Here is a 14,497-nt window from a genome sequence, read left to right as displayed (position 1 = left end):
TCCTCTCCTGGCTCCCCCTCCTCCCCCTCCTCCCCCTCCTCCTGGTCCTCTCCCTCCGCCTCCTCCCCTCCCCTTCTTCCTCTTCTCCTCCTCTTCCCCGTCCTTCAACTCCTATCTTTTCCCTTTTCCCTCCTCCTCCTCTCCCTCCTCCTCTCCTTCTTCCTCTCCTTTGTCCTCTCCCTCCTCCTCCCCATCCTTCAACTCCTCCCCTTCCTCTTTTCCCTCCGCCTCCTCCTCCTCCTGCCTCCCTCCCTCCATCTTTCCATCCTTTCCCTTTTCAGGCACATGGGACAGACTTGGACCGAGTCCCTTTGCAGCCCATGCTAGGCCTCTCTTTTGTTTCATTCAATTTTATTACTCCCCCTTTATTCCTTCTGCTGCTTCTATTTCTCTCGCTCTCACAGCATTTCTTGATCCATGTTCTTCCCTCCCGTTCAGCTATTGGGCCCCCTTGGAAAATACGCTGTCTTACCTTGGAGCATGGATGTTTTAAATTTAAGTATTTAAAGGGAGAATCTTCCTTCAGACTCTTACCGCTCATCACACAGCACCATGTTTTCTTCGAGTTCTAGTCGTTTTGCTCTCTGTAAGTCTAGTGCATTATGAGACCACTTAACATGATTTTATCTCACGTGTCTGATGCTGCCTTTTTTTTTTTTTAAGATTTTATTTATTTATTCATGAGAGATACACAGAGAGAGAGCGAGGCAGAGACACAGGCAGAGGGAGAAGCAGGCTCCATGCAGGGAGCCCGAAGTGGGACTCAATCTCGGGTGTCCAGGATCACGCCCTGGGCTGAAGGCAGTAGCTAAACAGCTGAGCCACCTGGGCTGCCTCCCCTCCCCCGACGCTGCCTTCTTCATCCACTCCCTTCACGGGGACACCGAGGTGGCCTCCAACCCTGCTCTGCCGCTGGTCGTGGCTCCATGGACACCCCTACGTGCGCTCCCCTCAGAAGAACTGTCAGGGTCTGGACCTGGGACGGGATGGCAAGGACTCAGGGACCACCCCTCAGTAATTTCACCAAATGCTTCCAGATTGTGTCCAGTGTCCCCATACCAACCTTCATGCCCACTATCATCTTTGCCAGCACTTGATGTAAGGTCGTCTCTCTCTTTTTTTAAGATTTTTCTATTTTTCTTTATTTATTAGAGCATGAGCAAGGAGGAGATGGAGAAGCCGAGGCCGGCTGCGCTGGGAGCCCGATGTGGGGCTCCACCCCAGGACCCTGGGCCATGACCAGAGCCGAAGGCAGCCCTTGACCAAGGGAGTCACCCAGGCATCCTAGATGTTCTAATTTGTTATAACCTGATAGTCATAAACTGATCTCTTGATTACCTTAATTTCCATTTATTTGATTACTAATGAAGTTGAGCGTCGTTCACCACTCATTTTGGCTTTCTCTTCTCAGATTGACTTTTCATTGTTTTTGACAGATTTCTCTCCCGTGAAGTGTCCTGTCTGTCTCCTGCTGACGCAAGCGAGGCCCTTACATCTAGAAGGCAACTCCTGGTTAGTTTTAGGCATCACAGGTGTTTCCTCCCGGGCTGCTGGTGTGAACCCAGGCTCAGCTCAATTTCTGCAGAGTGACACTCTGAAAAGCAGGGACAAGGCTACCTGCCTCAGTTGAGGATGAATTTTGTAACAAACGTTGCCTCCGGTTTTATAACCGTAATATACCATTTGTAGTTCAGCTACTTGGAAGTCCCAGCGGGATATGTTACAATATGTGTATTTATTTCTCTTTATCCAGTGGAAATGTTTCTGCAGATAATGTGCAAATCAAAATTTGTTCACTAGAAACAATTAATTATGTATTTATGGGCAGCTCGGGTGACTCAGCAGTTTGGCGCCTGCCTTTGGCCCAGGGTGCGATCCTGGAGTTCCAGGATGGAGTCCCGCGTCGGGCTCCCTGCATAGAGCCTGCTTCTCCCTCTGCCTGTGTCTCTGCCTCTCTCTCTCTCTCTCTCTCTCTCTCTGTTTCTCATAAATAAATAAATCTTTTTAAAAAAACTATGCATTTACATCTTGGGGGTGCCAGGCAACACATATCCCAAACGAAATGGTTTCAATTCTGAAAGGATGCCCATTATGTGAATTTGGGGAAAGTAAATAATAACCTCCTGGGTATCCATTTCCATGCTCTGGAATTATGCTTTTGTTGTTATTGTATAGAAAGAGACCCATTCTTTGAAGCCTTTTCCAGTATTTTCCACCCCAAAATCATTTTCTTCTTACCAGTTAGAAAGACACCGATGTGTACAGAGGAGACTACGTAGCTGTCTCTCCCAAAAGAGAAATCATTTCAGGGCAAGAAGTAATAAAATCAAGTCAATTTTCCCCATTTCTATATCAAATGACCAGGAGATGGTGGCAACAAAACGTCTTCTGTTTCTCAATGCTTTATGCCACCGTCTTTCACCAAACCCTCGTCCCCTGCACCCCATGTCGGTGTCCCAAGAGTTCCCAAGTTTTGCTCCATGTTAGAACCACCGGGGGAGCTTTCACTAATCTCAAACTCAGGTTACACCTGACAGCAGTTAGAGCAAAATGTCTCAAGGTGGTGTCGAGAAATGCCCAGGGCATTCCAATGCCCAGCAGGGCTTGGGCACCTTTGCCATACTCTGCCAGCAGCCCAGGGCTTTATCAAAACTAATGGTAGGGGCGCCTGGGTGACTCAATTAAGCCTCGGCCTTCCTTATGCTGAGGTCATGACACCACGGCTCTGGGATCGAGCCCCGGATGGGGCCCCCTGCCCAGCTCCTCCTCCCCCACCACCCCCCCTCCTGCTCCTGCTCGAGTCGACATCGACATCGGGGACTGTTTCTGTCCGGTCCTGGGCCTCGTGGGAATGCCGCTTGCTAGAACTTGGCCTTCGACTGTAGAGTGTCGAGAGGGGGAAATTGTTGTGACTCATCATCCCCCCTCCATCCGAAGCGTTCTGCAGCTCACCTGCTCTTTAATGAGGGGGTAAGGGCTACTTCCCAGGCTTGTAGAAAGGCCTGCACACCCGGAGAAGAGAGGGGGCTGCGTGGGACACATACCAGGGCTCCATAAACGCTGGGGAAGTCCGCGCTGGTTTACGGAGGACGCGACTGTCCCTCTGAAGGGAACTTGCTGTTCTTCCCCGGCGCGCCCAAGCAGGTTCCCACAGGCTCCTCCCTTTCTGCTCTTTTTACTTGGGCCCACCCCGCACTCACCTGGCTCCCTGCCCATTATTGTCAGGGAACAGCGAGACACAAAGGACAGTCTCAGGTCCACGGTCCACAGTCCACAATCCACGATTGCAAGGATATGTTGCCTGTGAGAGCTGCAGCGAAAACAAAAGGTGAGAGTTGCTGGCCGCGTAGGAGAGGTTGGGAGGAACTGGGAAAAACAGATCGGTAGATAGGGCCGAAAACCTGTGGAATTGGATGGAATCAGCATTGAGACAATTATGGGAAAGGGAGTCATCCAGCAATAGGGGGAACAACAATCAGGCCTGGTAGTTTTGAGCATCCTGCTACATCTGCGCCCCATGATAAGCGCTCTGGTGGTTCGGGAGCAATAGGGGCGCTTGGGGAGCCTGCAGAAGCAGAGTAAGCCCAACACAAGGGATGGTCGGAGAACAGTTCGACACTAAACTCCGAGAGCCGAGATGGCCTGAGAGGGCTTTCTTTTTTCTTTTCTTTTCTTTTCTTTTCTTTTCTTTTTTTCTTTTCTTTTCTTTTCTTTTCTTTTCTTTTCTTTTCTTTTCTTTTCTTTTTTTCTTTCTTTCTTTCTTTCTTTCTTTCTTTCTTTCTTTCTTTCTTTCTTTCTTTCTTTCTTTTTTTGCAACTATTTGCTTTATTTCCAGAGAATCTCTAGGAATCAAAACTCACCCAAAATGTATTTCTTGTGCTACTTAATTATTAGCCTAACACTAAAACACATTTAGATATTATCAAAATTTAAAAATGCGTTTGAGAAAAGAAGTAAGGAGGTATAAACAGAAAATCAGTCGACAAGTGGAATTTACTAGAGGACAATGTTGCTGGTGCACCCGCTGGTGGCAGTGTGGCTATCCTCAATGCCACAGCCATGAATGGCATTTTGCAAGTATTGTGGCTGTCTACACAAGCATTCACTTAAGTTAACGGAGTTTTGCCATTTCCTTTGTAGCAATCTTTCCTGATCTGTTTACTCTGTCTGCATTTACTGTACGAGAATTGGCTCAACTTACTTTATTATGTAGGCTTCTTTTTACTTGGTGATATTCGCTGAAGAAATACGGGGCTGACATTAGTTTTAATAGAAATGCTATACAGCCTGGGCTTCACGTACCAATATAGTCAAGGTTTTTGTGGCCTGCTCCATATTGATGTTCACCAATGCCAATCTATTTCTTTTTATTCTTGTAATTTCATATTTTTTTATTTTAAGGTAAGTAAGAAATCCTTTTGGATTCTAGCATGTAATATTCAGCATTTAAATAAACAAAACTCTAGGGATCCCTGGGTGGCTCAGTGGTTTGGCGCCTGCCTTTGGCCCAGGGTGCGATCCTGGAATCCCGGGATTGAGTCCCATGTCGGGCTCCCTGCATGGAGCCTGCTTCTCTCTCTCTCTCTCTCTCTCTCTCTCTCTCTCTCTCTATGTCTATCATGAATAAATAAATAAAATCTTTAATAAATAAACAAAACTCTGTTTTGCCATAGAAAACCACATTACTATCACTTTCGGGCTTTCTTGAAGAGCCGCACCTCTAGCTGGAGTTTGCAGGGTCCCACGAGAGTTTAATTAGCAGAGAGAAGGAAGTCAACTATCCCAAGGGTTGGGGAGCACAGTCAGGGGCTGCGGCTGGAGGAATCTGATTGCCCTCTGTTAGGTCCTGTCGCTTCTCACTCTACAGGAATTAGGGCAGAAGATGTGAAGGGACTCTTACCCCTGATGATCCTAATGGTGATCATTTTCCTGCTGCTTCTGTTCTGGGAGAATGAGCTGCATGAGGAAAGAGAGGTGCCAACCCTGGAGCACTTGCACGTGGACTACCCTCAGAGCGACATTCCTGTAAGGTACTGCAACCGGATGGTCTTACAAAGAGTCATCAGGGGACCTGACAACACCTGCAAGAAGGAACACGTTTTCATCCACGAGAGGCCTCGAGAGATCAACAGGGTGTGCACCTCTCCCAAGAAGAGGGTTTGTCAGAACCATTCTTCCATCTTATGTTTCCAGAGTGTGACAAAGTTCAAAATGACAGCTTGTCAGCTCATCGAAGGCACCAGATATCCCGCCTGCAGGTACCACATTTCCCCCATAATGGGGTTCGCTGTTGTCACTTGTGATCACATGGGGCCAGTGACTCTGCAGAGGTATGTTGAGTAAGTGGAGACCAGTGCCTGAGACCGTCTCTTCCCTCTCTCAGGGATGCTAGCCCTCACCGAGGTGCACCTGAACCATGGGCCTGGGTAGTGCCTTGAGTAAACTGCGTAGCCACTGGGGAGGAATCCATTTATCCTCCCAGTATTGCTGAGCTGGAATCTTTTTATTCTGCTTTAATCTAAAAACAAAAACAAAAACAAAAACAAAACAAAAACAAAAAAACAAAAAAACTGAATTAAATCATAAACTGAAAAATAAATAAATAAATAAATAAATCATAAACTCTGCATGTGTTTTAATTTCTTTTTTTTTTTAATTTTTATTTATTTATGATAGTCACAGAGAGAGAAAGAGAGAGAGGCAGAGACATAGGCAGAGGGAGAAGCAGGCTCCATGCACCGGAAGCCCGATGTGGGATTCGATCCCGGGTCTCCAGGATCGCGCCCTGGGCCAAAGGCAGGCGCTAAACCGCTGCGCCACCCAGGGATCCCGTGTTTTAATTTCTTGTCCCTTTTCTTGCAGTCATTTGTCAAGAGCCAAAAGTGAATCCGAGGCGGAGCTGGGATTAGGGTAAAGTGAGGGAGGCACTCACTTCACGTTCAAAATTTAAGGGGCACCCAAAATCCCAGTAATCTAGATAAACGGAGTTTTAAAAATCAAATTTAATGCAGAAATGTCTGAAGAATAAAATACCCAGGTTTTAAATAAAGACCTAGTCTGACAGGATTGGATCTAAGGTGACATGAGTTAGTGAGTTTTGCCGGTATAGGGTCAGATCCTATTATACAGCGTTTTGATATTTCATGATCAGAGATTATTTTGCATTAAATTAAGATTCTTAAGTGTTGCATTGAGATATTAGGACTCTTGATTACTGGGCTCTTGGGCACCCTCCCTTAAGTCTTGGGCCTGGACTGAGCGTCTGCTTTGGTCACACCACACTCCCGGGCTTGCTCCTGGGTGGAGAGGCACTTGGAGTAGTTTAGGGTCTCCTCTGAAGGGTACCTATAGTTCCAGCTGCACCTGTTCCCACTCAGCAGCTGCCTCTGAGCCTTGAAAGAAAGGGAAAGGGAGATGGCAAGGACTGCCTGCCTGGTCAGAAACCACGTCCCTCGGAGCCGGTGAGAGGAGTGACCAAGGGTTTCCCAGGAAGAGATTGAGACTCTCAGAGCTCGGTGTCCCTCTCGGGCATCCCAGAGGGAATAGACACCTTGCCATCCAGGGTCCTAACTCCTGTCCCCTTGGCGGCCTTACAGCCGGTTCTTCAGCTGGCCCACATCCAGCCGTGGGCAGGGCATCCTCGGGGCTGGGGCGAGCGCTTGGAGCGAAGGGAGGAGGCCTCCTTACTGGGGGGGGGGGGGGAACCTCGTGAAGTCCTGTTCTTTCCCGAGCAGTGGTCCTCACACCCAGCAAGCCAGGCGCTCGCCCCAGCCCGTCTTTGAGGTCTCCAGGCCTGTTACTCCACAATTCCAGTTCTCCTGGTGGGAGGCCAGGGTCAGTACAGAGAGTAGTGAGGAAGAAGGGCAGCTAAGCGCCAGATTATGGGGTCACTGACTCTGAGGTATGACATTGCCGTCCCGGGAGAACCAAAAACATGGTGAGCTGCAGCGGGCACCGGCAGCGCACGAGCCTTAGAGGCCCTTTCTGTTCTCATCTTTTCAGCTGAGAGACTCCGACTATTGCATTATTTATCTGGATTTAGCGGAAGGTCAGATGGAAAAGGGGGGGGCACCTATGCTGGTTGTTAGCTCCATCATTTGCAAGCATCGAGCTCCAACTGCGTGAATTCAGAGAGGCAGGATGTTGACCACTGTGAGCAGCCTGCGCACGGGCAAGCTTGCTCCTTACCCACCTCTCTAGGGGCGGGGGGGGGGGGGGGGGTCCCGCTGTCTTTCTGGAAGTTTGGAGGTCACCAAGGAAGCGGAGCCCTCAGATGCTGAGCAGGATCAATTGGTCCCCAGCAGATGACTTGCTGGGGCCCGAAGCAGCATCGTTTCTTGGGCAAAATTTTAAAGTGGCAGAAATGTGTCTTTGAAGTCCCCATTTCTGTGTTCAGAATTCTGATTCCTTGTCCTTCCCCTCTCCCTGGGCGGTATTGGCTCTTTTTTCCTTCCAGCTGCTTTTTCATCCCTTCCTCCCTTAACCTCCCTCCTTCTAAGGAGAAACAAAAATCTTGCAGATAAATGCATTCCCACTAAGCTGTAAGTAACTGAGACTCTCAATGGAATCTATTCTCAGAATGTTTTCAGTCAATGGGATCAAAACCCAACTCAAATGAATTGCAATGTATTAAGCATTTGTAGTCTGAGAGGGTATTTTTTTTTTTAGATGGGCACCTTAGCAGCCCAAACCAAGCCCAGGTAGCTGTGAATTCTGTGCACCTAAAAAAGATGTTTCAGAAAAATAGTTTCAGTGTGGAAACTGCATTCTTCTTCCTTTTCATTTTTCTCCTCATTGTCTTTCTGTTTTCCTATTATCACCTCACTACTGATGTTGACAGTAGAGAACATTTAGGAAAAAATCCAAATCCTCTTTCCCTTGTCCCTTCAACCAGCAGCATGTCTATGCTCCAGACACACACATGAACACATCCACTTAATTCCTAATCGTCAATCAATAATCAATCAACCCAATTTTTTAAAAGATTTTATTTATTCATTTATGAGAGACTCAGAGAGAGAGTCAGAGACATAGACAGAAGGAGAAGCAGGCTCCTCACAGGGAACCTGACATGCGACTCGATCCCCAGACCCAGGATTGTGGCCTGAGCGGAAGGCAGATGCTCAACCGCTGAGCCACCCAGGCGTCCCTCAATCAACCCAATTATCAAGGCTTATATATTCTTAGTACTCAGTCTTTCCTCTAATTTCACACACAGAACATTTTAAAATTAAATATAATAAAAATATAAGTCCACATGTCTTCTTGTCAAGTGGTGTAAGAAGCAAATGATTATATAGAATTATTGAACCAACATGTTGTACATCTAAAACTAACACTGCATGTCAATGATACTATAATAATAATAAAATAAGAAATGAAGGATAAGAAGATTGGGGAAGTGAACAATGGATCTGGTGGGCTTAAGTAGTGAAAAATGTGTTAAAGAAAGAATATGATCTGAATTGGACTTTGAAGAGGTGGAAAAGGGTAGACCGTCATGAAAGGGCCAAAAATGGAGAGCCAGAGTAGGGTATATTCAGAGAAGGGTGGGTCACGCTGATTTGACTAGAGCAGGTTTGTGTACCAAAATAATGAGAGACAGCCTTGAGAGGCAGGTTGAGATTAGATCAAGAAGGGCCTTGACTAAGTGGTCCCAGGGGACTGGATAACCTCCAGCTGGCCATAGAAATATCTCAAGGTTTTTGAAATAATGTCATTGCAAGTGATGTTTTTAGAAAAGTAGTGTAGGGGATCCCCGGATGGCTTAGTGGTTTAGCGCCTGCCTTGGGCCCAGGAAGTGATCCTGGGGTCCCGGGATCAAGTCCCATGTCGGGCTCCCTGCGTGGAGCCTGCTTCTCCCTCTGCCTGTGTCTCTGCCCCTCTCTCTCTCTATGTCTATCATGAATAAATAAATAAAATATTAAAAAAAAAAAGAAAAGTAGTGTATCTAAGGATTGGAGGGACAAGGAGCAACAGTTAGGAGGTAAGAGTGAAAATGCAGGAGATATAATGGAATGAGGCCCTTAGAGGAGAGAGACAAAGAAATTCTTTCTAGAGCAAAAGAATTATCACCCTCTACAACCGATCTTTCTAAGATTTTCATTGAGTTTCCCAGCATTGATCTCAAGTAAAGGATCCTCCACACTAGTCAAGCCATGTTGTGTTGTGTCCAGTGTCTGATTCTGCACAGAATGAAAAGGAGCTGAAACTAAGTTCCAGGCTCAAGGAATTTGCAGCCCTAAAAAGGAGGAAAAAAGAACTCTATATATCAATGAACTTGAAAAAAAAAAAAAAAAAGGAACATATAAAATGCTCTGCAATGTCATCTATGCTGTAGGTTTTTTTTTTTTTGTTTTAAGACTTATTTACGATAGACATAGAGAGAGAGGGGAGCAGAGACAGGAGGAGAGAGAGGCAGCTCTATGCTGGGAGCCTGACACAGGACTCGATCCCGGGACTCCAGGATCACTCCCTGGGCCAAAGGCAGGCGCTAAACCGCTGAGCCACCCAGGGATCCCCTATGCTGTAGGTTTTCAAAAAAGCTAAAAACAAATCAGTGGGTTAAAGTCTACAATGGAAGATTCCACAAAAGAGGAAACAGTGCTGCTGCCCACGTCACAGGGCTTCTGACGGCCGGACCCACACTTTATGAGGTCCTCTGAGCACCCGTGCTTGTCGTCCCCTCCTCTGTCTCGTGCCACTCTCCCTCCCTCCTTCCCTCTCTGACACCAGCAACAGAGACTCCAGGAAACAGAACAGCTTCGGGTCTCGCCCTGCTGACAGGCTGGGTTCTCTGTGTGCGGCCCCACGTGCCCAAGGAGCTGGTAACGAGAAACTCCATGACAGGGGGGTGGGGGGTGAGAGTGGGGGAGATCACAGGTTTGAAATGGCTGCCACGTGCCAGGCACTATGTGAGGCTGTGGGAGACCCGGTAGTAGTAAGGCCGTGTTGGGCGAGAGTACCGTGACCACGGTGTAGACCGCAGGCCCTCCCAGTGGGACAGGAGACGAGGGGGAAGGGAGAGGTAACTACTTGGTTTGGGGCACTTTAAACACATTCCCTTATATAATTCTCACCTTTCTTTCTTTCTTTCTTTCTTTCTTTCTTTCTTTCTTTCTTTCTTTCTTTCTTTCTTTCTTCTTTCTTTCTTTCTTTCTTTCTTTCTTTCTTTCTCTCTCTCTCTCTCTCTTCTTTCTTTCTTTCTTTCTTTCTTTCTTTCTTTCTTTCTTTCTTTCTTTCTTTCTTTCTTTCAGATTTTATTTATTTATTCCAGAGAGATGCAGAGAGAGAGGCAGAGACCCAGGCAGAGGGAGCAGCAGGCTCCATGCAGGGAGCCTGACGTGGGACTCGATCCCAGGACCCCGGGTCACACCCCGAGCTGAAGGCAGACGCTCCACTGCTGAGCCCCCCGGGGGTCCCTCTTTTTTTTTTTTCTCACATGGGAGAAACTGAGGTCAAAGGAACAGAGTAAACTGTGCAGGGGTGGATTAGCAGCGGGGGGCTCCAAGCAGGGCACTAGGATTCCCACCAAAGCGCCCGAGCTCACGTGGAGGGACAGCCCTGGGACCGGTGCCGTAAAGAAAGGACAAGACGTCCTTATGTCCATCTTCCCCTTCTCGAGCTTCCTCCTGGAGCTGAGGCTCCCCGGGACCTGGGCTGGACACCCGGGCCCTGCTGCCCCTCGGCCTGGCTCGGTGTTGCAGGGGTCGCGAGTGCCTCCCCAACATAGTCAAGGAAGGACTCTCAGGGGCAGAGGGGCGACGTGACTTGGCAAGTGGTGTCCGGGGCGCAGACTCGTGGGTCACTAACGAACGTGACTCTTATGTAGACGTACCAGCCTCGGGGGGACCGACGATGTCCCGTCTTCCCCATCACGGGTTCTCGGGAGGTGACACGGTGGCTGCCCGGGGGCACGGCCCAGGTAGCGGTGGCGGCCCTCGCAAGGACACGGTGGCCGCAGACGAGCTCCGGGAGCCGGTGGTCACGCGAGCTGAGCTGGGACTTAGCGACTCGAGGCCCCACGGCTCCGGCTGCGGGCGGGGGTTGGCACAGCCGCACCTGGAGCCCCCGCGGCCAGCTCAGCCTCTGCAGGTGACCCTCCGTGCCTACGCCGCGGTGCCCGGTGCAGGACCTGGCCGCGCACACAGGCGGGTCCCTGGCAGGCTGGGCAGTGAGCCGCCTTAGTAGTGACCCCCCGGCGCCCATGTCCCCCAGCGCCCATGCCCCCCGGTGCCCCTGGTGCCCCCCGATGCCCCTAGAACCCCAGTGCAGGACCTGGCCACGCACACAGGCGGGTCCCCGACAGGCCAGGCAGCGAGTGGCCCGTGTCCTGACTCCGGGCCTGGAGCCCGAGCCCCGAGTCCCGCTGAGGAAGGCCCGTCGCCAGCCCGCCCGCCCTCCACACCTGCCCTCGCAACCCTACACTGACCTCTCGGTCGCCTGTACGAACCGGAGGAACGAAAGAATCCGGAATTGTGGAGAATTGCATGGAAGTGTAGACCTGCTCCCCCAGCACAGGTCCCCCCGCTTCTCTGAGCCAAACCAGGTGCCATCATCACTCAGCTGTAGACGCAAGAAGCGGCATCCACCCCCCGGGGACAAAATCAAGGAGAAAAGGCCCCAAACCGGTGTTGGTACTTGACGCTCAGTGGCTCTGGCTGTGACACTAGAGAACTGCAGGGCGAGTGCCGGGATGTTACTGTCGCTGCTTCTTTTCAAATAAGTGTGAGCACTGTGCACACGACCGGGGCTGCCACCCAAGTGACCGGGAGCGACCTCCACTCCTCATCCTCAGCGCCACAGGCGTCACAAGCGTCACAGGTATCACAGGCACAGCAGGCGCCAGAGCAAGGCTGTCATCACCGCACTGGCTGGGCCCGGCGTGGACACCCCGGGTGGCCTCCAAGCAGCAGGAGACGTGGCGAGCCTGTGCCAAGTGCGCAGGGGGCTCTTGAAGCTCGTCTAGGAGGTGCCTGGACCTTTCTGCTCCCAGCGGTTCACTTCTGCGCTTTGGGGCCCAGCTCCCTGCACGAGGTCCGCGCGACTGTCCTGCCAGGCGCGCCTCACTCCCTGTCCCCTCTCCGTGCCCCTCCCGAGACCACGCTTATTTAAGGTTCTGATTTCAAATACAGGCACGTGAACAGGTCACATCGCTGTAGCGCTTTTCTTACTGTGCATCACTCCTCCTTATATATCAATTTGCCTAATGTTTCTCACATTTTTTATTTTTTAAAGGTTTTATTTATTTATTCATGAGAGACACACAGAGAGAGGGGCAGAGAGCCAGGCGGAGGGAGAAGCAGGCTCCCTGCTCGACACGGGACGCGATCACGGGACCCCAGGATGACGCCCTGGGCCAAAGGCAAGTGCTAAACCACTGAGCCACCTGGGGATCCCCTATTTTTCACATTTTGTGCGGAATCCTCATATTAGAACCGCAGAGCTCTGACAATGAACCGACACGCGGCACTGGGGCAGATCCTCTGGGTCTTCGGGCTGCGTTTCCGTCGGCGCCGTGGCCTGGCCCAGGCAGGGGTGTAGCAAGCACTCGATTTTCCCTCGGCAGCCAGGGGGGGGTGACGGAGGGAAATGCCTGGGCTCACCGTTTTCTTCCCCGTAGGGAGAGAGCCCAGGGCCCCGGAGGGGAGGTACTGGCCGTGGGTTCCACTCCAGGGGTGGCTCCAGGTAGCGAGGCTGCTGCCACCGCCCACTCCCCAAACTCGGGTCAGGCCCTCTCGCTAGCAGAGCAGTCCAGTACCAGGCTCTCCTCTTGATCCAGACTTAGTTCAGATTTTAGTGACGTCCTTCCTACAGTGGAGTCCGACTCCAGAGCCCAGTTCTTGTCGTCGCTCCGTTGCCAGGCTGGTCCTGATACACTAGGAAGTCTTCCCTTTCTCATTGCATCACCCCAGTCAGCGCAATCACACAAGACCGCCTGGCTATGAAGAGCCCACGTGTCTCCTGCGCTTGCTAGAAAGACACCTGAGAGCAAACATGTGTCATCTCCCTGTGGTGGCAGAGATATTACAGGGGATGACAGGAGGGGACAAAGGAGACAGACACAATCATGAGGCCCATGGGAGAGAGAGTTGGATAGAGTTGGATAGAGCATGCAGTAGAGACAGGCTTGAGCAAAGCATAGTAAGAGGATTATTTAGCACAAGGAGCAGTGTCCTTCTTGATTCTAACCATTCCCTCGGCTTTTCCAACATAAAATGCACTAAATTCCCTTTAACCCACAATTCTAAAGCAAAACAGATTCCTGGCTCCAAGGGCCCAGGGAGGTGCTGAAATAAGGATAGCCTCCGTGACATCACAGGTAAGTTCTCACATCTTTCCTGACCCATTGTGCCCCCCAGCCCGAGTCGTGCCACATCCCTAGGAGTCAATTTCCTTATCTATGCAATGCACACGCTGGAGTACACCTGGCTTCTTAGACTCAGGTATGCAGCACAGCCATTGTGATGGTACTTTCGGGTTGCCCACCCCAAACCACGCTCCTCAGTCTCAAGTCAGAGAGGTCCAGTGAGGCCTGGGGCTTCCCTGAGAGGCCTCTTTTCCCAGGCTCTCTGAGCTGAAGGGACGTGTCCCACTTCACAATATCCAGGTCTTGTGACAGTGGACTGGCCTCCTCCGTCATTTTTTTTCTTCCCAACAGCTAGATCCCAAAATGGACATGAGTGTGACTCAACTGTAGTCACTCACGGTGTTCTACGAACGGGCTAAGCAGCAAAAGGAAAGGAAAGCATGTGCCTGAACACTTGCGTGAAGAAGATGTATCTTGACCATCTGGACTGCTTAATTTGGGACTATTAGATGACAGAGAAATAAATATGCATATTTTGGGGGACACTTGGGTGGCTCAGCAGTTGGGTGTCCACCTTCAGCTCATGGCGTGATCCTGGGAATCCGGGATCAAGTCCCACGTCGGGATCCCCGCAGGGAGCCTGCTTCTCCCTCTGCCTGTGTCTCTGCCTCTCTCTCTCTGTGTGTGTCTCTCATGGATAAATAAATAAAATCTTTTAAAATAAATAAATAAATACATACATAAATAAATTTTTAAATGCGCTGTATTTTGAGATTGTATTCTGTTAGCCAAGCCTTACCCTAAAAATCTACTAGCTTTAGGAACTATTATTATTATTTTATTTTTTTTTAGGAACTATTATTAAATACAAATCCCCGGGCTCTAGTCCGGGAGCCGTGAGTTCTGTAGATCAGAGACAGGACTACGGCACGTGGGATTTGTACCAGCGTTAGGCTTGCCGATGTGGTTCGAGGTTTGAACACCCCTAGATTAGATGACCTGTCTAGGTACAGAGCATCCTACATCTAGTTCCAGTGAGAGACGGAAAGTTGCTCCCTCCACACGCCGAGCTTCCGAGGACAGCAGGCGGGCAACACAGGCCAGTCTCACCGAAAGGCACCTGTCTCATACACGCTGTCCCAGGACTGGCCACACAGCCTGTTACCCTGAAGCCCCCTGGCCGCGGGA

At 50.1% G+C, this 14,497-nt stretch overlaps 1 protein-coding gene and 1 non-coding gene across 2 annotated transcripts in view; one reads left to right on the top strand and one right to left on the bottom strand.

Annotated features, from left to right (window-relative positions):
• Positions 1-256: 256 nt before the first annotated feature.
• LOC112654483 (uncharacterized) overlaps positions 257-14,497 on the bottom strand; it is a 39,292-nt gene continuing 25,051 nt past the window's right edge. The window contains exons 4-5 of the transcript XR_003133058.3: positions 1,339-3,310; positions 257-976 (exon numbers count right to left, since the gene is read on the bottom strand). This is a non-coding gene — a transcript (uncharacterized LOC112654483). The remainder of the gene's footprint in view (positions 977-1,338; positions 3,311-14,497) is intronic.
• On the top strand, positions 3,196-5,627 carry RNASE12 (ribonuclease A family member 12 (inactive)). Its single transcript, XM_025439041.3, has 2 exons — positions 3,196-3,328; positions 4,868-5,627. Exons 1-2 carry the CDS (start codon positions 3,295-3,297, stop codon positions 5,341-5,343), a joined length of 510 nt encoding a protein of 169 aa, XP_025294826.1. The 5' UTR covers positions 3,196-3,294; the 3' UTR covers positions 5,344-5,627.

Source organism: Canis lupus, chromosome 15 (assembly GCF_003254725.2).
Source record: "Canis lupus dingo isolate Sandy chromosome 15, ASM325472v2, whole genome shotgun sequence".
Taxonomy (NCBI): domain Eukaryota; kingdom Metazoa; phylum Chordata; class Mammalia; order Carnivora; family Canidae; genus Canis; species Canis lupus.
This window is presented reverse-complemented; position numbering and strand designations above follow the sequence as displayed.